The sequence below is a fragment of the Nerophis lumbriciformis genome, linkage group LG22 (assembly GCF_033978685.3).
Source record: "Nerophis lumbriciformis linkage group LG22, RoL_Nlum_v2.1, whole genome shotgun sequence".
Taxonomy (NCBI): domain Eukaryota; kingdom Metazoa; phylum Chordata; class Actinopteri; order Syngnathiformes; family Syngnathidae; genus Nerophis; species Nerophis lumbriciformis.
In genome coordinates, this window is record NC_084569.2 from 27,744,959 (window position 1) to 27,770,915 (window position 25,957).

The 25,957-nt window shown below is 39.5% G+C and overlaps 1 protein-coding gene across 5 annotated transcripts in view; it reads right to left on the minus strand.

The window, feature by feature from the left end:
• LOC133615207 (serine/threonine-protein kinase N1-like) overlaps positions 1 to 25,957 on the minus strand; it is a 135,898-nt gene that overhangs the window by 4,456 nt on the left and 105,485 nt on the right. For 4 of the 5 annotated variants that reach the window (XM_061973606.2, XM_061973605.2, XM_061973607.2 and 1 more), the window contains exons 8-20: positions 24,986 to 25,095; positions 24,690 to 24,833; positions 24,442 to 24,517; positions 21,372 to 21,513; positions 21,217 to 21,292; positions 15,435 to 15,529; positions 14,563 to 14,635; positions 12,703 to 12,794; positions 12,452 to 12,628; positions 9,257 to 9,319; positions 9,119 to 9,195; positions 8,452 to 8,594; positions 1 to 17 (exon numbers count right to left, since the gene is read on the minus strand). The exon at positions 1 to 17 is cut by the window's left edge and continues 91 nt beyond it. In XM_061973606.2, coding sequence (XP_061829590.2) covers positions 1 to 17; positions 8,452 to 8,594; positions 9,119 to 9,195; positions 9,257 to 9,319; positions 12,452 to 12,628; positions 12,703 to 12,794; positions 14,563 to 14,635; positions 15,435 to 15,529; positions 21,217 to 21,292; positions 21,372 to 21,513; positions 24,442 to 24,517; positions 24,690 to 24,833; positions 24,986 to 25,095 — 1,285 coding nt within the window. The remainder of the gene's footprint in view (positions 18 to 8,451; positions 8,595 to 9,118; positions 9,196 to 9,256; positions 9,320 to 12,451; positions 12,629 to 12,702; positions 12,795 to 14,562; positions 14,636 to 15,434; positions 15,530 to 21,216; positions 21,293 to 21,371; positions 21,514 to 24,441; positions 24,518 to 24,689; positions 24,834 to 24,985; positions 25,096 to 25,957) is intronic. The other variant, XM_061973603.2, reaches the window with a different exon arrangement.

Sequence of the window (25,957 nt, forward strand, 5' to 3'; positions counted from 1 at the left end):
TCACCTGGGAAAGGTGACTGCAAAAGAACACATGCAGATTATTTCCACTTGGATTTCATCATCAAATATGGATGACTTCAAACATCAATCTTTGACCAAAAGATGCACATTAAGATCAAATGTTCTTCTACTTTATTTCCTTACTCTCAACTCCAGTCAGGTGCTGCTGACAGGCGATTCAGATGCACATTTGGTTTTTCAAAATAAAGCATTGAGCAACATTTTTAGGATATTTGAGATGTTTTTCAACTTTTTAGTTTATTTTTTATTCTTCTTCTTCGGTCAATGGTCAACAAAATAAACAAACAGTTGTACATTCATAGATTGAAAAAGAAAATGTTGCAGACCGAAAGGGTTTAGGCTGAAGTTGAACACTTATTGCGCCTAACCCTATAAACAATGTCAAGTACAAGATGAACTTCAGAAAATTATGAAATGTCCTTTGTACAACATGTTATAAATACACATTATACACAACATAAACACATTTAAATTATAAACACCGTAAAGACGTGAAATATCCTTGTACACGTGTTAAACCTTTGCACCAATTATATACTATATACAAACAATTATACTTCCATTGTTGTTTATATCTCACATTTAGTTTTTAATTAACATTGATCATAGTATTAACTACTGTGTTGATTCAAGAGTGATATATTTTAAAGTGTTTTTTAAATGTGTGAATGGAACTGGAACATTTTAAGGAATCATCCAAGCTGTTCCACAGTTGAACCCCCCTGACAGAAACACATCTACTTTTTAAGCTCGTTCTTATGTTTGCTTTCTGAAAGACAGCTGAACCACTGAGGTCATAGGGATTCTCTCTGGGTTTGAACCTCTCCTGTAGACACCGAGGCAGCATATGGTTATGAGCTTTGTACGTCACAATAGCGGTGTTGAGGTCAACAAGATCGTGCAGTTTTAATGTTTTTAATTTAGTAAACAGAGCATTGGTATGGTCATGATAATCCACATAATTTACAATTCTAATCGCTTTCTTTTGAAGTAAGAATATAGAGTTGATGTTTGATTTGTAATTGTTACCCCAGATTTCAACACAATAATTAAGATATGGGAGTACGAAAGAATTATATAACATGTTGATTTACAGAGTTTTTTGATTTTATGTAACATAGCAATAATTTTTGCCATCTTTGTCTTAAAGGCCTACTGAAACCCACTACTACCGACCACGCAGTCTGATAGTTTATATATCAATGATGAAATCTTAACATTGCAACACATGCCAATACGGCCGGGTTAGCTTACTAAAGTGAAATTTTAAATTTTGCGCGAAATATCCTGCTTGAAAACGTCTCGGTATGATGATGCCTGCGCGTGACGTCACGGATTGTAGAGGACATTTTGGGACAGCATGGTGGCCAGCTATTAAGTCGTCTGTTTTCATCGCAAAATTCCACAGTATTCTGGACATCTGTGTTGGTGAATCTTTTGCAATTTGTTCAATGAACAATGGAGACAGCAAAGAAGAAAGCTGTAAGTGGGAAGCGGTGTATTGCGGCAGGTGTTGTGCCGGATAACGCACCCCCGCCGTAAAATCCACCCCCTGACTGTTGTGCCGGATAACACAGCCGGTGTTTCATTGTTTACATTCCCGAAAGATGACAGTCAAGCTTTACCATTGGCCTGTGGAGAACTGGGACAACAGAGACTCTTACCAGGAGGACTTTGAGTTGGATACGCAGACGCAGTACCGTGAGTACGCATGCAGCTGCGGCTTCCAAACATTTGATCGCTTGCTCGTACGTGCGTGCCGCTATGTGCATGTCACGTACGTAACTTTGGGGACTTTGGGAAATATATGTGCTGTATGAACTTTGGGGAGGTGAACGGTACTTTGGGCTGTGGGATTGAGTGTGTTGTGCAGGTGTTTGAGTTGTATTGGCGGGTTATATGGACGGGAGGGGGGAGGTGTTTGTTATGCGGGATTAATTTGTGGCATATTAAATATAAGCCTGGTTGTGTTGTGGCTAATAGAGTATTAATATGTCTTGTGTTTATTTACTGTTTTAGTCATTCCCAGCTGAATATCAGGTCCCACCCGCCTCTCACAGCATCTTCCCTCTCTGAATCGCTCCCACTGCCCTCTAGTCCTTTACTCTCCCTTTCCTCATCCACAAATCTTTCATCCTTGCTCAAATTAATGGGGAAATCGTCGCTTTCTCGGTCCGAATCGCTCTCGCTGCTGGTGGCCATGAAGGTAAACAATGTGCGGATGTGAGGAGCTCCACAACTTGTGACGTCACGCGCATATCGTCTGCTACTTCCGGTACAGGCAAGGCTTTTTTATCAGCGACCAAAAGTTGCAAACTTTATCGTCGATGTTCTCTACTAAATCCTTTCAGCAAAAATATGGCAATATCGCGAAATGATCAAGTATGACACATAGAATGGACCTGCTATCCCCGTTTAAATAAGAAAATCGCATTTCAGTAGGCCTTTAAGTATATTTATGTACAGTTTCCAATTTAATTTATCATCTATATAGATTCCCAAATTTTTTTTTGAATACACCATTTCTATCTCCATATCATCAATTCTTATATGACACTGTATGTTATTTTTCCTATTTCCAAAAATTATATATTTTGTTTTATTTAGTTGATTGATAGTTTTTTGGCATCAAACCATTGCTTTAGTATGTGGAGTTCACTCTCTACAGTCTCTAAGAGTTGGCCAAGGTCTTGCCCAGAACAGTACAGACTTGCATCATCAGCAAAGAGAATACAGTTGAGTTTTTTTTTTAAGATTTTACAGATATCATTGATATACAATAAAAACAATTTTGGTCCCAGTACAGAACCTAGGGGTACTCCATGTGTTATAATCTTTTTATCTGAATCTACATTGTTCATATGCACATACTGTTCTCTGCCACCAAGATACATTTTCAACCAATCATGAGCAAGACCTCTGACACTATACCTCTGCATTTTGTTTAAAAGTAATGTGTGATGGATGGTGTCAAAGGCCTTGCTCAGGTCAATAAAAACGCCAACAGCAAACTCCCTCTTATCAATTGCAGTGGTTACCTCCTCAACTAGTTCCATCACTGCCATGGAAGTGGACCTGTTTGATCGAAAACCGTATTAGTGTTAACTTAGCAAGTGATGCTTATCAATAAAACTGTCTAATCTTGACACAAATAATTTTTCAAGGACTTTTGAAAATTGTGAGAGTCGAGAAATAGGCCTATAGTTGGTGAACTGATGCGTATCTCCACTTTTGAAGATGGGAATAACTTTTGCCGTTTTCATTTTTTTTGGGAAGACATCTTTTATAAAAGAAATATTGCATATATAAGTGAAGGGAACAGCCATAAAATCAACAATTTCTTTGATCAGAGAAAAGTCCAAGTCACAGCAGTCTGTTGACTTCTTGTTTTTCTGAGAATTTACGATTTTTGTGATTTCCCTTTCATGAACGGGGGAAATAAAAAAAACATTCTAAGTTGCTTTGAATGGTTTGTTCATTAAATTTGACACTGTTTTCGGGTTGTACAATTTCATTTGCTAGATTAGGTCCAACATTCACAAAGAAGGTGTTAAAAGCATCCGTTATTTCCTTAGGGTCATTTATAGTTTGATTATTTTCTATGAAATAGCTTGGATGTTCCTTATTTGTCATGTTTTTTTTAATGATACCATTTAAAACTTTCCACGTACCCTGGATGCTATTTTTATGTTGTTCTAATAGGTTACAGTAATATGTTCTTTTGCTGTGCTTTATTATTTGTGTTAACTTATTTTTGTACGTTTTATATTTGTGTTCAGTTTCTTTGGTTCTGTGCTTTAAATGTCTTCTGTAAAGATAATTTTTCTTTTTGCAGGACTTCAATATTCCCTTTGTGATCCATGGTTTGTCCTTAACAGTGATGTCCCTAATGTCATGTTTTTTAATTGGACAGTGCTTATCATACAGTTTTATGAAAATGTTGAGAAAAGTTTCATATGCCTCATCCGGGTCTGTGGAGGTATAAACCTCCCCCCAGCACATAACTCAGAATTGAATGCTGCCATAGTTTCTGGTGTTTGGTGTCTAACAAATCTATATTGAACTGCTTTTTTGGTTTTTCTAAAATCAAAGAAATTGTGGAAAATGCTGAATACAGGTAGATGATCACTTATGTCATTGAGTAATAGTCCTGCTGTTAATTGATTCTCCGGTTGATTGGTGAAAATGTTATTTATCAGTGTGGCAAAGTCTACTGTTATTCTGTTTGGTTTTGTGATAAGGGGAAATAAATTATTGCTGTACAATCCTGTTATAAAATCGGTTGTTTTGGTACTGTCCATGGGGTTCAGAAGATTAATATTAATATTAATATATATATTTTTATGGCCTCTAGTACGTAAATGATAGACAGTATACCCATTCATAACATATATTGCTGAATTTGTTTCATGTCAAAAATTATGTTCTCATGTAAAAAAAAGTAATGTTTCCATGTTAATAAAAATATATTTTTATGTTAAAAAAATATTTTCATAGAAAAAAAAAATGTTTTCATGTTTTAAAAAAATGTTTTCATGTTTAAAACAAATTTTTTAAAATTGATGAAAATGTTGCGTAAATTTTTTTTTTTAATTTTAAAATATTTCCATGTTTAAAAAAAATGTTTTTTAAAATAAAAATAAATATTTTAATGTAAAAAAAAAATAATTCCATAGAAAAATACATGTTTTCCTAGAAAAAAATAATGTTTTATGTAGGTAAAAATGTTTTCATGTAAAAACAAAAAATATTTTTATGTTAAAAAAATGTTTTCATAGAAAATAAAAATGTTTTCATGTAAAAAAAAAGTTTTCAAATTGATACAAATGTTTTTGCGTAGAAACAATTTTTTCATTTTAAAATATTTCCATGTTTAAAAAAAATGTTTTCTAAAAAGGGACGGCGTGGCGAAGTTGGTAGAGTGGCCGTGCCAGCAATCGGAGGGTTGCTGGTTACTGGGGTTCAATCCCCGCCTTCTACCATACCTACCGTCCGTTGTGTCCTTGGGCAAGACACTTCACCCCTTGCTCCTCTATACTCTCGGCAGGGTCCTTGAGGGCACATGGGAGTTTGCCCAACCAGTCTACATGTGCTTTGTGGACTTGGAGAAGGCATTCGACCGTGTCCCTCGGTAAGTCCTGTGGGGAGTGCTCCGAGAGTATGGGGTATCGGACTGTCTGATTGTGGCGGTTCGCTCCCTGTACGATCAGTGTCAGAGCTTGGTCCGCATTGCCGCAAGTAAGTCGGACACGTTTCCAGTGAGGGTTGGACTGCGCCAAGGCTGCCCTTTGTCACCGATTCTGTTCATAACTTTTATGGACAGAATTTCTAGGCGCAGTCAAGGTGTTGAGGGGATACGGTTTGGTGGCTTCAGGATTAGGTCTCTGCTTTTTGCAGATGATGTGGTCCTGATGGCTTCATCTGGCCAGGATCTTCAGCTCTCACTGGATCGGTTCGCAGCCGAGTGTGAAGCGACTGGGATGAGAAGTCCGAGTCCATGGTTCTCGCCCGGAAAAGGGTGGAGTGCCATCTACGGGTTGGGGAGGAGACCCTGCCTCAAGTGGAGGAGTTTAAGTACCTAGGAGTGTTGTTCACGAGTGAGGGAAGAGTGGATCGTGAGATCGACAGGCGGATCGGTGCGGCGTCTTCAGTAATGCGGACGCTGTATCGATCCGTTGTGGTGAAGAAGGAGCTGAGCCGGAAGGCAAAGCTCTCAATTTACCAGTCGATCTACGTTCCCATCCTCACCTATGGTCATGAGCACGGGTACAAGCGGCCCAAATGAGTTTCCTCCGCTGGGTGGCAGGGCTCTTCCTTAGAGATAGGGTGAGAAGCTCTGCCATCCGGGGGGAGCTCAAAGTAAAGCCGCTGCTCCTCCACATCGAGAGGAGCCAGATGAGGTGGTTCGGGCATCTGGTCAGGATGCCACCCGAACGCCTCCCTAGGGAGGTGTTTAGGTCCAATGTCCACGTCCAACCGGTGAGGCCACGGGGAAGACCCAGGACACGTTGGGAAGACTATGTCTCCCGGCTGGCCTGGGAACGCCTCGGAATCCCCCGGGAAGAGTTGGACGAAGTGGCTGGGGCGAGGAAAGTCTGGGCTTCCCTGCATAGGCTGCTGCCCCCGCGGCCCGACCTCGGATAAGCGGAAGTGATGATGAAATAATGTTGTGTGAAAAATAATGTTTTCATGTAGATACACATTTTTTTGTGTAAAAAAAAAAAATTTTTCATTTAAAAATAATGTTCATGTAGATAAAAATGTTTTTGTGTTAAAAAAGTTTTCATTTAAAAATAATGTTTTTATGTAAGAAAATAATTTTTCATGTCAAAAAAATATTTGAATGTAAAAAAAGGTTTTCATAGAAAAAATATTGTTTTCATGTAAAAATAAAAAATCATATTTGAATGTAAAAAGGTTTTCATATAAAAAAACATGCTTTCATAGAAAAAAATAATGTTTTCATAGAAAAAAATAATGTTTTCATGTAGATAAAAATGTTTTTGTGTAAAAAAAACGTTTTCATTTAAAAATGTTTTCAAGTAAAAAAATATATTTTCATGTGAAAAATGTTTATATGTAAAAAAATATATACTTCAATGTAAAATAATGTTATGTGAAAAATAATGTTTTCATGTAGATACAAATGTTTTTGTGTAAAAAAAAGTTTTTGTATAAAAAAAGTTTTCATTTAAAAATAATGTTTTTATGTAAGAAAATAATGTTTTCATGTAAAAAAAAATGTAATGTAAAAAATATATTTTAATGTAAAATAATGTTTTTATGTAAAAAAAGGTTTTAATGTAAATATATATTTTAATGTAAAATAATGTTTTCATGTAAAATAATTTCATGTAAAAATTTTTTTTCATGTAAAATAATGTTATGTGAAAATGTTTTCATGTTAAAGTATTTTCATGTAGATAACAATGTTTTTGTGTAAAAAAAGTCTTTTTATTTCAAAATGTTTTCAAAAAAACCATTTGAATGTAAAAAAAGGTTTTCACAGAAAAATGTTTTCATGTAAAAAAATAAAAACATTTTAATGTAAAAAAAGTTTTCATAGCAAAATTATGTTTTCATGTAGATACAAATGTTTTTTGTGTAAACAAAATGTTTTCATTTAAAAATAATGTTTTCATGCAAGAAAATAATGTTTTCATGTAAAAAATATATTTTAATGTAAAATAATGTTTTCATGTAAAAAAAAGGTTTTAATGTAAATATATATTTTAATGTAAAATGTTTTCATGTAAAAGTATTTTCATGTAGATAAAATGTTTGTGTAAAAAAAAAGTGTTTATTTAAAAAAATTTTCATGTAAAAAAAACATTTTAATGTAAGAAAAGGTTTTCACAGAAAAATAATGTTTTCATGTAAAAAAACATTTTAATGTAAAAAAGTTTTCATCGAAAAAATGTTTTCATGTAGATAAAAATGTTTGTGTAAAAATTTTTTTTTCATTAAAATGTTTTCATGTAAAAAAATATATTTTCATGTGAAAAATAATGTTTTAATGTAAAATGTTTTCATATAAAAAAATTAAATGTAAAAAAATGTATATTTTAATGTAAAATGTAAAAAAAAATTCCATGTAAAAAAATAATTTTATGTGAAACAATGTTTTCATGTTAAATATTTTCATGTAGATAAAAATGTTTGTGTAAAAAAATGTTTATTTAAAAATAATGTTTTCATGTAAGAAAATAATGTTCTCATGTAAAAAAAATATTTTAATGTAAAACATGTTTTTCATAGAAAAAATGTTTTCATGTAGCCAAAAATGTTTTTGTGTAAAAAAAATATTTTCATGTGAAAAATAATTTTTTTATGTAAAAAACGTTTTAATGTAAAAAAAATATATTTTAATGTAAAATGTGTTCAGGTAAAAAATGTTTCAATGTAAAAAATATATATTTTAATGTAAAATAATGTTTTTATGCAAAAAAATAATGTTTTGTGAAAAATTATGTTTTCATGTTAAAATATTTTCATGTAGATAAAAATGTTTTGTGTAAAAAAATAGTTGTTATTTAAAAATAATGTTTTAATGTAAAAAATACAATGTTTTCATGTGAAAAATAATGTTTTCAAGTAAAAAAAATAATGTTTTCATGTATAATCATGTTTTTGTGTAAAGATACAAGCTTCTTTTGCAAAAAGCTGACATTGAGGCTGCAAAGATGCATCATTAGAGAACTGAGCAAAGTTGTCGATATCTCTTTTTTGCAAAAATGTCAAATGATTTTGTCATGTTGTTTAAGAGCAAAAACATATTGAATAAGGCTGTAGCATCAAATGTGGGTATGTAAATACTTTTCAGATACGGAATGCAAAATGATTCATTTTGAGATGCAAACATGAATTCATGTTGTTGAGGCACAAATGTTGATTAAGAAGTAAAAAAGTGATGATGAGAGGACGTCTTACCTCCCCGACCAGCATCTCGTAGACCAGCACCCCGAGGCCCCACCAGTCCACTGCTCGAGTGTATGAAGTGTCTGTTAGTACCTCTGGGGCCAAAAACTCGGGGGTTCCACAAAATGTGCTGGTTCTGTCCCCATAGCCCATCCCTTGTGTGGCAGGAGAAGACAAATACATTTACAATATATATTCACATTTACTTTCATTACAGCCATTTGCTAAAATCAAAAAAGTTCCTTTTATTTCTACTTCATGCACACTCAGCACCCCATCTTGACAGAAAAAAACAGAAATGTAGAAATTTTAGCAAATGTATTAAAAATAAAAAACTCCAAAATCACATGTTCACGTACTATTCAGACCCTTTGCTCAATACTTTGTGATTTTGGAGTTTTTTTTATTTAAAAAAAAAATTCTAAAATGTCTCTATTTCTATTCTGTTCTGTCAAGGTGGGGTACTGAGTGTGCATTAATGGGAAATAAAAGGAACTTTTTTGATTTTAGCAAATGGCTGCAAGGAGACAAAGAGACAAAGAGTGAAACATTTAAAGGGGTGTGAATACTTTCCTGTATATTATATATATATATTATACTGTATATTATATATATATATATTATACTCTATTATATATTATATATATATTATACTGTATATTATAGCATCATTATTCACCTTCTTTACAGAGCCCAAAGTCTGCAATCTTTACAAAACCGTCCGTATCAAGCAGCAAATTGTCCAACTTCAGGTCTCTAGGAGGGAAAAGATGACTTATGGGTAATCAAGAAGTCCGTGTGGATAAGGAGGACTCACCTATACACAATCTTATGGTCGTGAAGGAACTGAAGGCCTAAAACCACGCAGGCGGAGTAGAAGCTGCCAGAAATGGTGGATAAGAGGATTATTAGCAGGATTATAAAAATAGGACTGGGTCATAAACACCTGTGGCTGTAGGCAACCTCCCAATGTAGTTATTTCAATAACTCTACATGATGTCATCCACATAGCACAAATGAACAGCAATCAGGACAAGCACAAGGCATGATGGGAAGCCGCAATATCTGATTTCTTATATATAGCGCTAAACCTTCTTGGTAATGTAGTACTGTATATAAACATTGACTTCCTATTGTACGGGGCTTCACTTTTTCCACATTTTGTTGTTACAGCCTTATTCCAAAATGGAACACATTAATTTTTGTCCTCAAAATTCTACACACAATACCCCATAATAACACTAGACTTTTTTTTTTTAAATTGGCAAATACATTAAAAAAATAAAAATAAAACATTCACCGCATTTGGTCAATACTTTGTTGATGCACCTTTGGCAGCAATCAAGCCCTACGATGCCACCAGCTTGGCACACCTATCTTTGGGCAGTTTGGCCCATTCCTCTTTGCAGCACCTCTCAAGCTCCATCAGGTTGGATGGGAAGCGTTGGTTTTTCATCCAGGATGTCTCTGTACAATGCTGCATTCATCTTTACCTCTATCCTGACCAGCCTCCCAGTGCACATTGTCATTATGTGTAGAATTTTGAGGACGTAAAACTGATTTATTCAATTTTGGAATAAGGCTATAACATAAAATGTGGAAAAAGTGAAGCGCGGTGAATACTTTTCGGACGCACTGTACATTTTTCAACTTTTTTTTTGTCCAGGTAAGACACTTAAGAACAGCATTCACATGTTAGAGTTGTTGAAGTGTGATGATAATCTCTCATTTACCACAAAAGTGTAAAACATACACAGAGAATGGTGGTAATTGTAATGATCACTATTAGTCTTTATGATCAATTAAAACAGGAGTTTGAGTATCCTGTGGCCAACTCGGTTTCAAAGTTGCCAGCAAAATGGCACCTTGTAGTCACGTGACCAATCAGAGAGAGTATGGCCAGAGGATCTCCTACATGATTGGTCTAGAGCCCCTCACGTGACTACAGGGCTCCATGTTTGCTACCAACTTTGAAGCCGAGTTGGCCACACTCTCACTATACACGGCTCTGCCATCTCGTGCCCACTTTTAGTCCGTGGTCTAAAAGGAGTAAAACATCAGAACAGTATCGTATTTCAGATTATAGCCCGCCACGTTTTTCCTATACTTTGGACTCTAAAACGGTGCGACTAATTATTAGAATTTTTTTTTTTGCTAATGGCCGTAATGTTTTGTATCCAACAAATAGTTTTCAAAGCCGACAGAGATATTGAAGACTTGTGCTGTGGCGCCATCTTTTACTGCAGGTGTTGATGGTTGAAAATGTATTTCCTGTTTTGTCTCTTGAACCGAAAATATAACAGTCCATAGTGTTTCTGCTCAAGAGTATTCTTCATCCATCACTCCAAGCAGCGTTTGTCAGTTTTACAATATAACTAAAACTATTAATACTTACTAAACCGTCCCATGTGTGATGTCTGTAGGAATGTTTTCACGCTATGGTAATGTAATCAAGTTAGCGTCGTTAGCATTAGCTAACATGTTTACGAGTGTCTGTGTTAGTATTATTAACTTTTTGTATTGCTTCTGTTTCACAAATTCCTCAGTAAATTCACCAAAACGTCACCGTGGAGTTATTGAGTCTGTTTAGCTGATTGGAGAACGAGCTTGCGCAGCTGGTGGGTCCATGACAATGACTTCTGTTTTGTTTGATCAGCCGTTTTACTGCCGTGTTACAGACACTGTTTGGAAACAATTAAGGTATGTAAATATACATTTACACAATATGTCTGTGTTAATAACTAATTTCACAACCTATATTTCAACGTATATATGTAAAAATATTTATTTCTTCCAAAATTTGGTGGGTGCGGCTTATATACCTGTGTGCTCTGTACGTTAAAATGTGTATTTGTTGAAATCCTGGGTTTTTTAAAGGTTAAAATTACCGTATTTTCCGGATTATAGAGAGCACTCACTACATTTTAGAAGAAAAAAAAATTGTTTTCCATATATTAGCAGCACCGGACTATAAGTCGCACATATATATGTTGTGAAATGAGTTATTTACACAGAAATATTCTGTAAATATTTATTTACATACCTTAATTGTTTCCAAACAGTGTCTGCAACACGGCAGTAAAAGGGTAGATCAAACAAAAAAGAAGTCATCGTCATGAATATGTAATGGACCACAATGGAAACAAGCCTTTTGGCTTTTTGTGACATCCATTTGCCTTTTTAAAGCATTACATGGATTCAATTCTTTAAGATGTCAATAAACTTCTCAATCAATCTAAAAAAAATGGACCCAGTAGCTGCGCAAGCTAGCTCTCCAATCAGTTAAACAGACTCAATAACTCCACTGTGACGTTTTGGTGAATTTACTGAGGAATTTGTGGAACTGAAACAATACAAAACGAATGTCATTGTAAGTTAATAATACTAACACAGACACTCGTAAAGGTGTTAACATAGTAGCTAATGCTAACGAGGCTAGCTTCATTGCATAACAATATTACGTATAACTATGCATGAAAACACTCCTACAGATGTCACACATGGGATGCTATAGTAAGTAATAATTGTTTTAGATATATTGTAAAACTTACAAACGTTGCTTGGAGTGATGAATGAAGAATCCATACGAGTAGACACGCTATAGACGGGTAAAAGGCCAAACGACAACTGTATTTCTGGTAGGTTTAAAAACAACTCTAAACAGAAGGCCAACGCAGCACCTGCAGTGAGCAAACTCATCCACAAGATGGCGCCATAGCCCAAACAATAACACACCTTTTCAATGTGTTTGCTTGTTTTACTTTACAGCTGGCCGTCAGCCAATAAAAATCCATAAATTAGCCGCACCGTTTTATAAAGCGCAGGGTGCAAAGCCTAGGAAAAAAAAGAGCAGCTTATAGTTCGGTATTTACGATTCAAGAAACACGCGAATTCCGCCATTTTAGGTTTTGGCAATTACAAAGAAAACTTGCAAATTCCTGAAGGGACTGATTGGTTATTTCAAAACAAAACAGTTTGTCGTTCGGTCATTTTATTTTGAAAGGCTACTCACACAGCACGCGGCTCCGAGAAGACGTCAGCATGGATGTGCATCATCAGGTCGCCCCCTGCCGTGTACTCCATGACAAAACACACGTGCTGCGGCGTTTGGAAACACGCCAGCAGGTTGACCAGGAAGGGGTGGTGGGCGCTGGAGACCGTCTCGAAGATCCGCTTCTCGCACATCAGACTGGCGAAGGACCACGATAAGGGTGAATGCCGCGTGCCATTACGTAAATGAGGTGTCGGCTACGGCGTCATTACCTTTCCACTTCGTCGCGCGTGACAATGTCTCCTTTCTTCAGGGCCTTGATGGCGTACAGGCTGCCCGTACGCGTGTGCTCCGACAGCAGCACCTGGATGACACACCAAAGTACACAATTCTGAATAATAAAACAATTATTTGTCTGTTTTTTAACACGTTCATGCAGGGCGCGACCAAACTTTTTCCACTGAGGGCCACAAACTGACAAATCAACAGATGCACGGGCCATTTTGCTAGTTTCACCTTCAAAACCACTACAATATATCGATTGTTTTCACACAACTAGGAAATGCGGTGGACATTTTGTGTGAATGCTCAAGAGTTAAAGCTAAGCTGAAATGCTAACAGTTAGCGCACAGGCCAGATAAAGTCAAGTAACAAAAAATATGAGCTAAAAAAGCTAGCATGCTAACAATACTATGCTAATATGCTAACAATAACATGCTTTCTGTTTGCATTATATGTATATATTATATTTGTGCATAAAAGACATTGAATTAGCTTTAAAAAAAAAATTAGAATCCTAATGTTAGCATGCGTCAAGCATGGAAATATAGCTAAAGAAGCTAACTTATTAACAATAGCATGCGAACAGGTAGCATTCGTAAAAAAACAAAATATTTGATGCTAAAGTGTATACCTGCAAAATTGGCAACAAAAAGCTATCATGCTAATATTAGCATGCTAACAATTGTGCCGTGGACTGTTAAGCTACGGGCCGCAAACGACCCCGGGGCCTCATTTTGGACACCCCTGCGTTAACGCATGTCACAAAAATGATCGCATCAATCATTATTGATCATGGTAACGTTAGCATACGTCAAGTACCGAAACATGACTGTACCTATGAAATTTAGCTAAAAAAGCTAACCTACTAACGTCAGCATGCAAACGGGTAGCATTCGTAAAGTAACAAAATATTTCATGCTAAGGTGTATACCTGCAAAATTTGCAAAAAATAGCTATCATGCTAACAATTGTGCCGCGTACTATTAAGGAATTAGCTACGAGCCGCAAACGGCCTCCGGGGCCACACTTTCAACACCTCTGTGTCAACACATGTCACAAAAATGATCGCATCAGTCATGATTAATCACGCAGATTAATCATGCTACTGAAATAAAACCAAGGTCATTTATATATAGCGTCAAGTAATAAAAAATATGAGCTAAAAAAAGCTAGCATGCTAACAATACTATGCTATTATGCTAACAATAGCATGCTTACGGTTTGCATTAGTGAAATACCACAATAAATGATTTTGAGGTGTATACCTGCTAGAATGCTAATGCTAGAATGCATCAAGCACGAAAAATATTACTCTACAATGTGTAACAGAAAAATGTGTTAAAAATGCTAGCATGGTAACGTTCGCATACGTCAAGTACCGAAACATGACACTTCCTATAAAATTTGCCAAAAAAGCTAACCTACTCACATTAGCATGCTAACAGGTAGCATTCATAAAGTAACAACATATTTCATGCTGAGGTGTATAACTGAAAAAATATGTTTAAAAAAAAGATATCATGCTAATATTAGCTTGCTAAAAATTGTGCCACGGGCCGTTAAAAAATTAGCTAAGGGCCACAAAAGGCCCCGGGGCCGCAGTTTGGACACCCCTGTGTTACTGCATGTCACAAAAATGATCGCATTAGTCATGATTAATCATGCAATTGAAATAAAACCAAGGTCATTTATATCAAGGTCAAATGTAATTTCTTTTTGGAACTGACAAAAGAGGAATATCGGGCTACTAACTATGAGAACTACTCAAACATGCTCAGTAACATGGGTGTCGTTCTGGAAGAAGACCGTACATAAAAAAAGCATGTGGATCATCAAACGAGTGTTCTTACCTTGCCAAAGTGCCCCCTGCCGAGCACCGCCATCAGCTTGAAGTCCTGCAGGCCAACAGGACCTGCCCTCGGTCTGGGAGAGATTACACACACAGATGACTAAAACCAGCAGACTTTGATTCATCTCGGCAATTTCACTTTGCAAAAGTCACATTTTGAAGATGACTAATCTGCCAGAAAGCAGACAAATGGAGGGAAATAAAAGACAAGCGGACTGTATTAACCTTGTAGATTGTTATAGTAGCAATAGGTTAAGCTTTGTCAGTGTGTTACCCAGTTTCCCCTAGGGCAACAATGTTAATATATGTTTGATGAAACGTGATTATATGCATGAATGTACAGTATGTATGTATGTATATGTACAGTATGTGTATATGTATGTTTGTACAGTGAATGTATATGTACATGTATGTGTATATATGTATGTTTGTACATTGAATGTATATGTACAGTATGTGTATATGTATCTTTGTACAGTGAATGTATATGTACATGTATGCGTATATGTATGTTTGTACATTGAATGTATATGTACATGTATGTGTATATGTATATGTAAGTTTGTACAGTGAATGTATATGTACAGTATGCATATATGTACAGTATGTTTGTACAGTGAATGTATATGAACATGTATGTTTGTACAGTGAATGTATATGTACATGTAAGTGTATATGTATGTTTGTACAGTAAATGTATATGTGCAGGACGTGTATATGTACAGTATGTGTATATGTATGTTTGTACAGTGAATGTATATGTACATGTATGTGTATATGAATGTTTGTATGTATGTATATGTACTTCTGATGTCGCACTGTTGGCTATTTTGCAAAAAGATGCCTTCAGGAAGTGTGTGTGTGTTTTGGCACCTGCACAAAGAGTTCTGGGACTGTGATGGGGTTGGCCGGTCGGGAACAGGACCATCCGGCGTGGATGCAGCGGGCTCAATGGCCGGCGTCTGCTGCTTTGGAACGCCGCAGAGAGATAAGAGACAATAAAACCAACAAAGAAGGAGATGTTGAACATCAGCATGTCAGTGCTAGATACTTTTCATCCTTAATTAGTTCTCGAAAAAAAATCTCCTAATACTGCGACCCCTCTTGAACACGCCATCTGCCACACACGTTTCCATGCCAACTCTCCCTACCAAATCTGCTGCACACTACTGCCTTTTGTAGAGAGGCCGTCAGCCAGGGTTAGTACCACGCCAAATTCAACGGGCACGCATGACACCTGCGGTCACATCCTTCCCCATGCCCTGACCAACACCACCAAAAATTTCGAGACCCCCCCAAAATATAGCATTTGTCACCAAACGCGCCTGCAAAATATGGGGACATTTCATGCACGTTAGGGGCCCCGAAAAGGCGGGCCATGATAAGATGTAATACAAACCCCGTTTCCATATGAGTTGGGAAATTGTGTTAGATGTAAATATAAATGGAATACAATGATTTGCAAATCATTTTCAACCCATATTCAATTGAATATGCTACAAAGACAACATATTTGATGTTCAAACTGATAAACATTTTTTTTTGCAAATAATCATTAACTTTAGAATTTGATGCCAGCAACACGTGACAAAGAAGTTGGGAAAGGTGGCAATAAATACTGATAAAGTTGAGGAATGCTCATCAAACACTTATTTGGAACATCCCACAGGTGTGCAGGCTAATTGGGAACAGGTGGGTGCCATGATTGGGTATAAAAACAGCTTACCAAAAAATGCTCAGTCTTTCACAAGAAAGGATGGGGCGAGGTACACCCCTTTGTCCACAACTGCGTGAGCAAATAGTCAAACAGTTTAAGAACAACGTTTCTCAAAGTGCAATTGCAAGAAATTGAGGGATTTCAACATCTACGGTCCATAATATCATCAAAATGTTCCGAGAATCTGGAGAAATCACTGCACGTAAGCAGCATGGCCGGAAACCAACATTGAATGACCGTGATCTTCGATCCCTCAGATGGCACTGTATCAAAAACCGACATCAATCTCTAAAGGATATCACCACATGGGCTTAGGAACACTTCAGAAAACCACTGTCACTAAATACAGTTCGTCGCTACATCTGTAAGTGCAAGTTAAAGCTCTACTATGCAAAGCGAAAGCCATTTATCAACAACATCCAGAAACGCCGCCGGCTTCTCTGGGCCCGAGATCATCTAAGGTGGACTCATGCAAAGTGGAAAAGTGTTCTGTGGTCTGACAAGTCCACATTTCAAATTGTTTTTGGAAATATTCGACATCGTGTCATCCGGACCAAAGGGGAAGCGAACCATCCAGACTGTTATCGACGCAAAGTTAAAAAGCCAGCATCTGTGATGGTATGGGGGTGCATTAGTGCCCAAGGCATGGGGAACTTACATATCTGTGAAGGCACCATTAATGCTGAAAGGTACATACAGGTTTTGGAACAACATATGCTGCCATCTAAGCGCCGTCTTTTTCATGGACGCCCTGCTTATTTCAGCAAGACAATGCCAAGCCACATTCAGCACGTGTTACAACAGCGTGGCTTCGTAAAAAAAGAGGGCGGGTACTTTCCTGGACCGCCTGCAGTCCAGACCTGTCTCCCATCGAAAATGTGTGGCGCATTATGAAGCATAAAATACGACAGCGGAGACCCTGGACTGTTGAACGACTGAAGCTCTACATAAAACAAGAATGGGAAAGAATTCCACTTTCAAAGCTTCAACAATTAGTTTCCTCAGTTCCCAATCGTTTATTGAGTATTGTTAAAAGAAAAGGTGATGTAACACAGTGGTGAACATGACCTTTCCCAACTACTTTGGCACGTATTGCAGCCATGAAATTCTAAGTTAATTATTATTTGCAAAAAAATAAAATAAAGTTTATGAGTTTGAACATCAAATATCTTGTCTTTGTAGTGCATTCAATTGAATATGGGTTGAAAAGTATTTGCAAATCTTTGTATTCCGTTTATATTTACATCTAACACAATTTCCCAACTCATATGGAAACGGGGTTTGTACAATGAAATACATTTGAATTAAAGTCACTTCTGACATCATTTGTAGCAGTTAAGATGAACATCTGAACTTGTGGAATCGAGTTATTAACATTTTGTGTTTTGCGGCAACCATCAGATCAAAGTTTGGTGCCATGCCACGCCCACATCCTGTCATTTGCAAAACATTTTTTACAATTTGTCATCAGCCATCAGTTTAGTATTCGTCTCTGGTCATCTAAAGTGCAGAAATTACAGTTAGTTTGGTGATGGCGTGGGGCAGTTTTCACCACTAGGCTCCATCCACTACGAGTAGGTAAGAACAGGTACAGCGTCATCAGAGTCATTTCGACCAAATAAGATCAAGATCTGATTTTGTGTAGTGGAGTTATCAACGTTTCATGTTTTGTGGCGAATCATCAGAGCAATATTTGGCGCCATGCCACGGCCACATCTTATGGCGTGGGCAAAATTAATTTGCAATTTAACATCAACTCAATGTGTGGTATCTGTCATTTTAACCGCAACTCTTTATGCCAAAGTCCCAAGGAGGAGTTCCTAAAAGTACAACCCCTTTTTTTTAGCTGAAAAATGGCTACAAAATGTTGTTGCAATGTTTGGCACCATACCACGCCCACATCTTATGGCATAGGTAAAATGTGTTCGCAATTGATCATCAAATCAAGGTGTAGCATCTGTCATTTTAACCGCGATTCATTTGTCCAAAGTCCTTAAGAGAAGTTCGTAAAAGTATGATCCTTTTTTTCACTGAAAAAATGGCTGAAAACCATCGGAGCAAAGTTTGGTCCCCATGCCACGCCCACATCTTATGGCGTAAGCAAAATTAATTCGCAATTTAACATCAATTCAATGTGTAGTATCTGTCATTTTAACCGCAACTCATTATGCCAAAGTCCTTAGGAGAAGTTCCTTAAGAACGACCCTTTTTTTGGCTGAAAAAATGGCTAAAAACATTGCAGTAAAGTTTGGCGCCATGCCACGCCCACATTTTATGGCGTAGGAAAAATGTGTTCACAATTTATCATCGCCTATGTGTGTGATATCTGTCATTTTAACCGTGACTCATTAGGCCAAAGTCCTTAGGACCCCCTTTTTTAGCTGAAAATGGCTAAGAACTATTGTTGCAAAGTTTGCATGTTAAGGGCCTTAATAAGGCCAAAATATGGGGACTCTACGTGCATGTTAAAGGCCTCAATAGGACCAAACAATGGGGACTCTACGTGCAAGTTAAGGGTCTCAATAGGGCCAAACAATGGGGACTCTACGTGCATGTTAAGGGTCTCAATAAGGCCAAAATATGGAGACTCTACGTGCATGTTAAAGGCCTCAATAGGGCCAAAATATGGGGACTCTACGTGCATGTTAAAGGCCTCAATAGGACCAAACAATGGGGACTCTACGTGCATGTTAAGGAGCTCAATAGGGCCAAACAATGGGGACTCTACGTGCATGTTAAGGGTCTCAATAAGGCCAAAATATGGGGACTCTACGTCCACGTTAAGGGCCTCAATAAGGCCAAAATATGAGAACTCTTCATGCATGTTAAGGGTCTCTAAAAGGCCAAAATATGGGGACTCTTCGTGCATGTTAAGGGTCTCAATAAGGCCAAAATATGAGAACTTTTTGTGCATGTTAAGGGTCTCAATAAGGTCAAAATATGGAGACTCTTCGTGCATGTTGCATGTTCATGTTGCATGTTAAGAGTATCAATAAGGCCAAAATATGAGAACTCTTCGTGCATGTTAAGGGTCTCAATAAGGCCAAAATATGGAGACTCTTCATGCATGTTGAAAGGGTCTCAATAAGGCCAAAATATGGAGACTCTTCGTGCATGTTGCATGTTAAGAGTCTCAATAAGGCCAAAATATGAGAACTCTTCGTGCATGTTAAGGGTCTCAATAAGGCCAAATTATGAGAACTCTTCGTGCATGTTAAGGGTCTCAATAAGGCCAAAATATGGGTACTCTTTCTGCATGTTGCATGTTAAGAGTCTCAATAAGGCCAAAATATGAGAACTCTTCGTGCATGTTAAGGGTCTCAATAAGGCCAAAATATGGAGACTCTTCATGCATGTTAAGGGCCTCAATAAGGCAAAAATATGGGGACTCTTCGTACATGTTAAGAGTTTCATTAAGGCCAAATATAGGGACTCTTTGTGCATTTCAAGTGTTTCAATAAGGCCAAAATATGGAGACTCTTCATGGATGTTAAGGGTCTCAATTAGGGCAAAATATAGGGACTCCTCGTGCATGTTAAGGGTCTCAATAAGGCCAAAATATGAGAACTTTTTGTGCATGTTAAGGGTCTCAATAAGGTCAAAATATGGAGACTCTTCGTGCATGTTGCATGTTCATGTTGCATGTTAAGAGTATCAATAAGGCCAAAATATGAGAACTCTTCGTGCATGTTAAGGGTCTCAATAAGGCCAAAATATGGAGACTCTTCATGCATGTTGAAAGGGTCTCAATAAGGCCAAAATATGGAGACTCTTCGTGCATGTTGCATGTTAAGAGTCTCAATAAGGCCAAAATATGAGAACTCTTCGTGCATGTTAAGGGTCTCAATAAGGCCAAATTATGAGAACTCTTCGTGCATGTTAAGGGTCTCAATAAGGCCAAAATATGGGTACTCTTTCTGCATGTTGCATGTTAAGAGTCTCAATAAGGCCAAAATATGAGAACTCTTCGTGCATGTTAAGGGTCTCAATAAGGCCAAAATATGGAGACTCTTCATGCATGTTAAGGGCCTCAATAAGGCAAAAATATGGGGACTCTTCGTACATGTTAAGAGTTTCATTAAGGCCAAATATAGGGACTCTTTGTGCATGTCAAGTGTTTCAATAAGGCCAAAATATGGAGACTCTTCATGGATGTTAAGGGTCTCAATTAGGGCAAAATATAGGGACTCCTCGTGCATGTTAAGAGTCTCAAAAGGCCAAAATATGGGGACTCTTCGTGCATGTTAAGGGTCTCAAAAGGCCAAAATATGGGGACTCTTCGTGCATGTTAAGGGTCTCAATAAGGCCAAAATATGGGGACTCTTTGTACATGTTAAGAGTCTCAATAAGGCCAAAATATGGAGACTCTTCGTGCATGTTAAAGGTCTCAATGGTGAACTGGTACTTTTTAGAGGCGGTATAGTACCGAATAGCTATAACTAGCTACTAAAATTATTTCTTAATTCCTGGTTTAATTGTCGTAAAATGAAAATATGGCTTTGTCGTTGCCAACAATGAAAGTCAATTGTTGTATTTGTGAAAATAGGCGGCAGATATTGTACGTTTTTAACTTCTTTCTGCTCCTTTTCATTCGTCATCGACCTCCATGTTATGTTGTTTTATTTGTAATTGTATTCCTTTTTTTGATTTTCATGAAGGAAAGACATAAGCGAGTAGCTAGTTACGTTTTGAAGCACAGCTTGCAGAACGGCACGTCTAGGTTTATCACGCTACATTTATCATTATTTTTAAATCGAAAATCCGTCCATTCTCCCGCTTCTTTCTCCACACTGTTTCTGCTTGCAAGTGGTCTGTGTGTGTGTTGATGAAAAAACCTGGATTTTTCAAAGCCAGCATACTGCCTTTTTGAATTCATTAGTAACGGTACAAACCTAAAGTACAATAGTGTCACTTCCCCTCCCAATAGTACTCACTCACCTCAGCGGTAGAGTCTCGAGGATCAGTTTTTAGCGAAGAATCAGCGTCCAGAGTCAGCTTCTCGACTGAGATTTCTCTGCACACGCAAGGAGAAACAAGTTGGCTTGGATTGAGTTGGAGTTTGACAGTAAGTCCGATTTAAAGCGCTCATCTACCCTGTGCTGTGTGCCAGCGCGTTGCTGGAGAAAGTCGGGGTGTATGCAGGCGGGCTGCTTCCACTCGGGATGGCGTTCCTCAGCAGGCGGACCCAGGTGCTAATGTCCACGTTCATCTGACGGGCACGCAGGAATGCTTTGCCTGAGACAAACAGTGTGAATAAGTATCGACAACGTATCGACAATAAGTTCAACACAGTGGACGAGAGGGTAGCTTCCCTCTGCCTTCGGGTAGGGGAACGGGTCCTGACTGTTGTTTGTGCTTTTGCACCAAACAGCTGCTCAGAGTACCCACCCTTTTTGGATTCACACAGGGAGTACTGGAGAGTGCTCCCTTGGGTGATTCCCTTGTTCTACTGGAGGACTTCAACACTCATGTTGGCAACGACAGCGAAACCTGGAGAGGCGTGATTGGGAAGAATGGCCGCCTGGATCTGAACCCGAGTGGTGTTTTGTTATTATTTGTTTCTGCTTGTCACACATTGTCTAAAACAAACACCATGTTCAAACATAAGGTTGTCCATATGTGCACTTGGCACCAGGACACCCGAGGCCGCAGTTCCATGATCGACTTTGTAGTTGTGTTTTGTACACTCGGCTGAAAAGAGAGGGGCGGATCATTTTACCGATCACATGGTGAGTTGGCTGCGATGGTGGGGGAGGATGTCGGACAGACCTGGCAAGCCCAAACGTACTGTGAGGGTCAGCTGGGAACGTCTAGCAGAATCTCCGTTCAGAGAGAGTTTCAATTCCCACCTTCGAGGGAAGTGCTGGACATTGAGTCCGAGTGTACCATGTTCTGTACCTTTATTGCCGAGGCAACCGATTGGAGCTGTGGCCGCAAGGTGGTTGGTGCATGTCGTGGCGGTAATCCTAGAACCCGCTGGTGGACACCAGCATTAAGGGATGCCATCAAGCTTAAGAAAGAGTCCTATTGGGTCCTTTTGGCTCATAGGACTCCGGAGGCAGCGGACAGGTACTGGCAGGCCAAGCGGTGTAGGGCTTCAGCGGTCGCGGAGGCAAAAACTTGGACATTGGAGGAGCTCGGGGAAGCCATGGAAAACGACTTCCAGACGGCTTTGAAGCGATCCTAGACCACCATCCGCCGCCTCAGGAAGGGGAAGCAGTGCACTGTCAACACCGTGTATGGTAAATGATAAATGGGTTGTACTTGTATAGCGCTTTTCTACCTTCAAGGTACTCAAAGCGCTTTGACACTACTTCCACATTTACCCATTCACACACACATTCACACACTGATGGAGGGAGCTGCCATGCAAGGCGCTAACCAGCACCCATCAGGAGCAAGGGTGAAGTGTCTTGCTCAGGACACAACGGACATGACGAGGTTGGTACTAGGTGGGGATTGAACCAGGGACCCTCGGGTCACGCACGGCCACTCTTCCACTGCGCCACGCCGTCCCCATGGTGAGGATGGTGTTCTTCTGACCTCGACTGCGGATGTTGTGGATAGGTGGAGGGAATACTTCGAAGACCTCCTCAATCCCACGTCTTCCTATGAGGAAGCAGTGCCTGGGGAATCTGTGGTGGGCTTTCCTATTTCTGGGGGTGAGCTGTGGGGCTGTCTTGGTTGACAAAACTCTGCAACATCGCGTGGACATCAGGGGCGGTACCTCTGGATTGGCAGACCGGGGTGGTGGCTCCTCTCTTTAAGAAGGGGATCCGGAGTGTGTGTTCAAACTATCGTGGGATCACACTCCTCAGCCGGTAAGTTCTATTTAGGTGTACGGGAGAGGAGGCTACGCCGTATAGTCGAACCTCGGATTCAGGAGTAACAGTGTGGTTTACGTCCTGGTCGTGGAACTGTGGACCAGCTCTATACTCTCGGCAGGGTCCTTGAGGGTGCATGGGAGTTTGCCCAACCAGTCTACATGTGCTTTGTAGACTTGGAGAAGGCATTCGACCGTGTCCCCCGGGAAGTCCCGTGGGGAGTGCTCAGAGAGTATGGGGTATCGGACTGTCTGATTGTGGCGGTCCGCTCCCTGTACAATCAGCGTCAGAGCTTGGTCCGCATTGCTGGCAGTAAGTCGGACCCGTTTCCAGTGAGGGTTGGACTCCGCCAAGGCTGCCCTTTGTCACCGATTCTGTTCATAACTTTTATGGACAGAATTTCTAGGCGCAGTCAGGGCGTTGAGGGGGTCCGGTATGGTGGCTGCAGGGTTAGGTCTCTGCTTTTTGCAGATGATGTGGTCCTGATGGCTTCATCTGGCCAGGATCTTCAGCTCTCACCGGATCGGTTTGCAGCAGAGAGCAGAGTGTGAAGCGACTGGGATGAGAATCAGCTCCTCCAAGTCCGAGTCCATGGTTCTCGCCCAGAAAAGGGTGCCACCTGCGGGTTGGGGAGGAGATCTTGCCCCATGTGGAGGAGTTCAAGTACCTCGGAGTCTTGTTCACGAGTGAGGTAAGAGTCTTCAGTAATGCAGACGCTGTATTGATCCGTTGTGGTGAAGAAGTAGCTGAGCCGAAAGGCAAAGCTCTCTTTTTACCGGTCGAGCTACGTTCCCATCCTCACCTATGGTCATGAGCTTTGGGTTATGACCGAAATGACAAGATCACGGGTATAAGCGGCCGTAATAAGTTTCCTCCGCCGAGTGACAAGCTCTCCCTTAGAGAGGAGCTCAAAGTAAAGCCACTGGTCCTCCACATCGAGAAGAGCCAGATGAGGTGGTTCGGGCATCTGGTCAGGATGCCACCCGAATGCCTCCCTAGGGAGGTATTTAGGGCACGTCCGACCGGTACGAGGCCACGGGGAAGACCCAGGACATGTTAGGAAGACTATGTCTCCCGGCTGGCCTGGGAACGCCTCGGGATCCCCTGACAGGAGCTGGACGAAGTGTCTGGGGAGAGGGAATTCTGGGCTTCCCTGCTTAGGCTGCTGCCCCCGCGACCCGACCTCGGATTAGCGGAAGAAGATGGATGGGTGGATGGATGAATTTGGATGACTACCTTTTGTTTTTCCTTGAGTAATATTACTGTGAAGTAATATTACTCTAAAGGTGACTCCACCCACCTCTGATGATAACACCAAGGTTCAGTCCTAGCCACCTACCTTGTTGTTTAGAGAAGACATTCTTCTGTCTCTGAAGTCTTCGTCCTCTCTCTATTACCGGGTTAAAAAAGGTGACCTGGAATAAAAGTGACATGTTAAAAACTGCAACGTAAAGTAAATGTCGACAAATAAAATCCCTTGCACATATACAGTAACTATATTGCTTGTTATTATTATTATATTATATACATATACACATATAAGTACGGTCTTTCAATATCGTGTTGCCGTGGACTGTGTGTTGGTACCTCAGCCAGCATCAGCCCCTGTGGTTCCAGGTCCAGTTTGACTCGGTGTCTTTGGTTGTCCAAGAACTCCTCTAGTTTCAAGTACTTCAGAGCACACAGGGAGCGGTAATCTCTCCAGTACACGGCAATCTCCATCTCCCGGGACTAATCCAAAAGGAAACAACAGGACGTTAACATAAGTTACCGCCTTGACAGGACTGAAGCTGATTTCATGGTGAACGTGTGCAGATTTAAAGAATGTCACACAATTATTAAAAAGGTGAAGCCCCATTTGGAGCACACAATCCATCACTCACCCTCTCCAGCTCGACGCTGAAGGTCTGGTCCCAGGCCTGCTCTCCGACTGTTCTCCAAGCGGTCTGACCCACCACTGTGTTCTCCAGCTTCAGCACCACGCTCACGTCCGCTGTGATTTACACAGAAACACAAAGCTAAATTATCTGGAAAGATGTTCACAAAAGTGTTCAAAATGATTCGGTGGAAAAACCTAATGGTGTGATTAACAAATCTGGCGAGACTTTCAAGCGTGTGTGTCAAAAGTGCGACTTGGAAGCGATCTGTGGTCTGTAGCTCCATTTTTATTGATTATTAAAAAAACATGAAATAAACATTTTATTCTTCTAGCCAGACCTGTGTGTTCATTTCCGTAAAAAAAACAAGAAAACTAAAACAATAAACCTATTATTTAACATATCAGCATATCTACATGGTTAGGTTAGACCAGGGGTGCCCACACAGGTGAGCTACCTTTCAATTGACCAAGCTGAGGGGATCTACCTCATTCCATCCATCCATTTTCTACCGCTTATTCCCTTTGGGGTCGCGGGGGGCGCTGGAGCCTATCTCAGCTACAATCGGGCGGAAGGCGGTGTACACCCTGGCCAAGTCGCCACCTCATCGCAGGGCCAACACAGATAGACAGACAACATTCACACTCACATTCACACAATAGGGTCAACATAGTGCTGCCAATCAACCTATCCCCAGGTGCTTGTTTTTGGAGGTGGGAGGAAGCCGGAGTACCCGGAGGGAACCCATGCAGTCACGGGGAGAACATGCAAACTCCTCACAGAAAGATCCCGAGCCCGGGATTGAACCCAAGACTACTCAGGACCTTCGTATTGTGAGGCAGATGCACTAACCCCTCTACCACCGTGCTGCCCGGATCTACCTCATTCATATATATAATTTACATTTATTTACTTATGAAAGAGAGGTTTTTGTTAACAAGTTCAAGGTGTTTAATGATAATACAAGCATGTTTAACA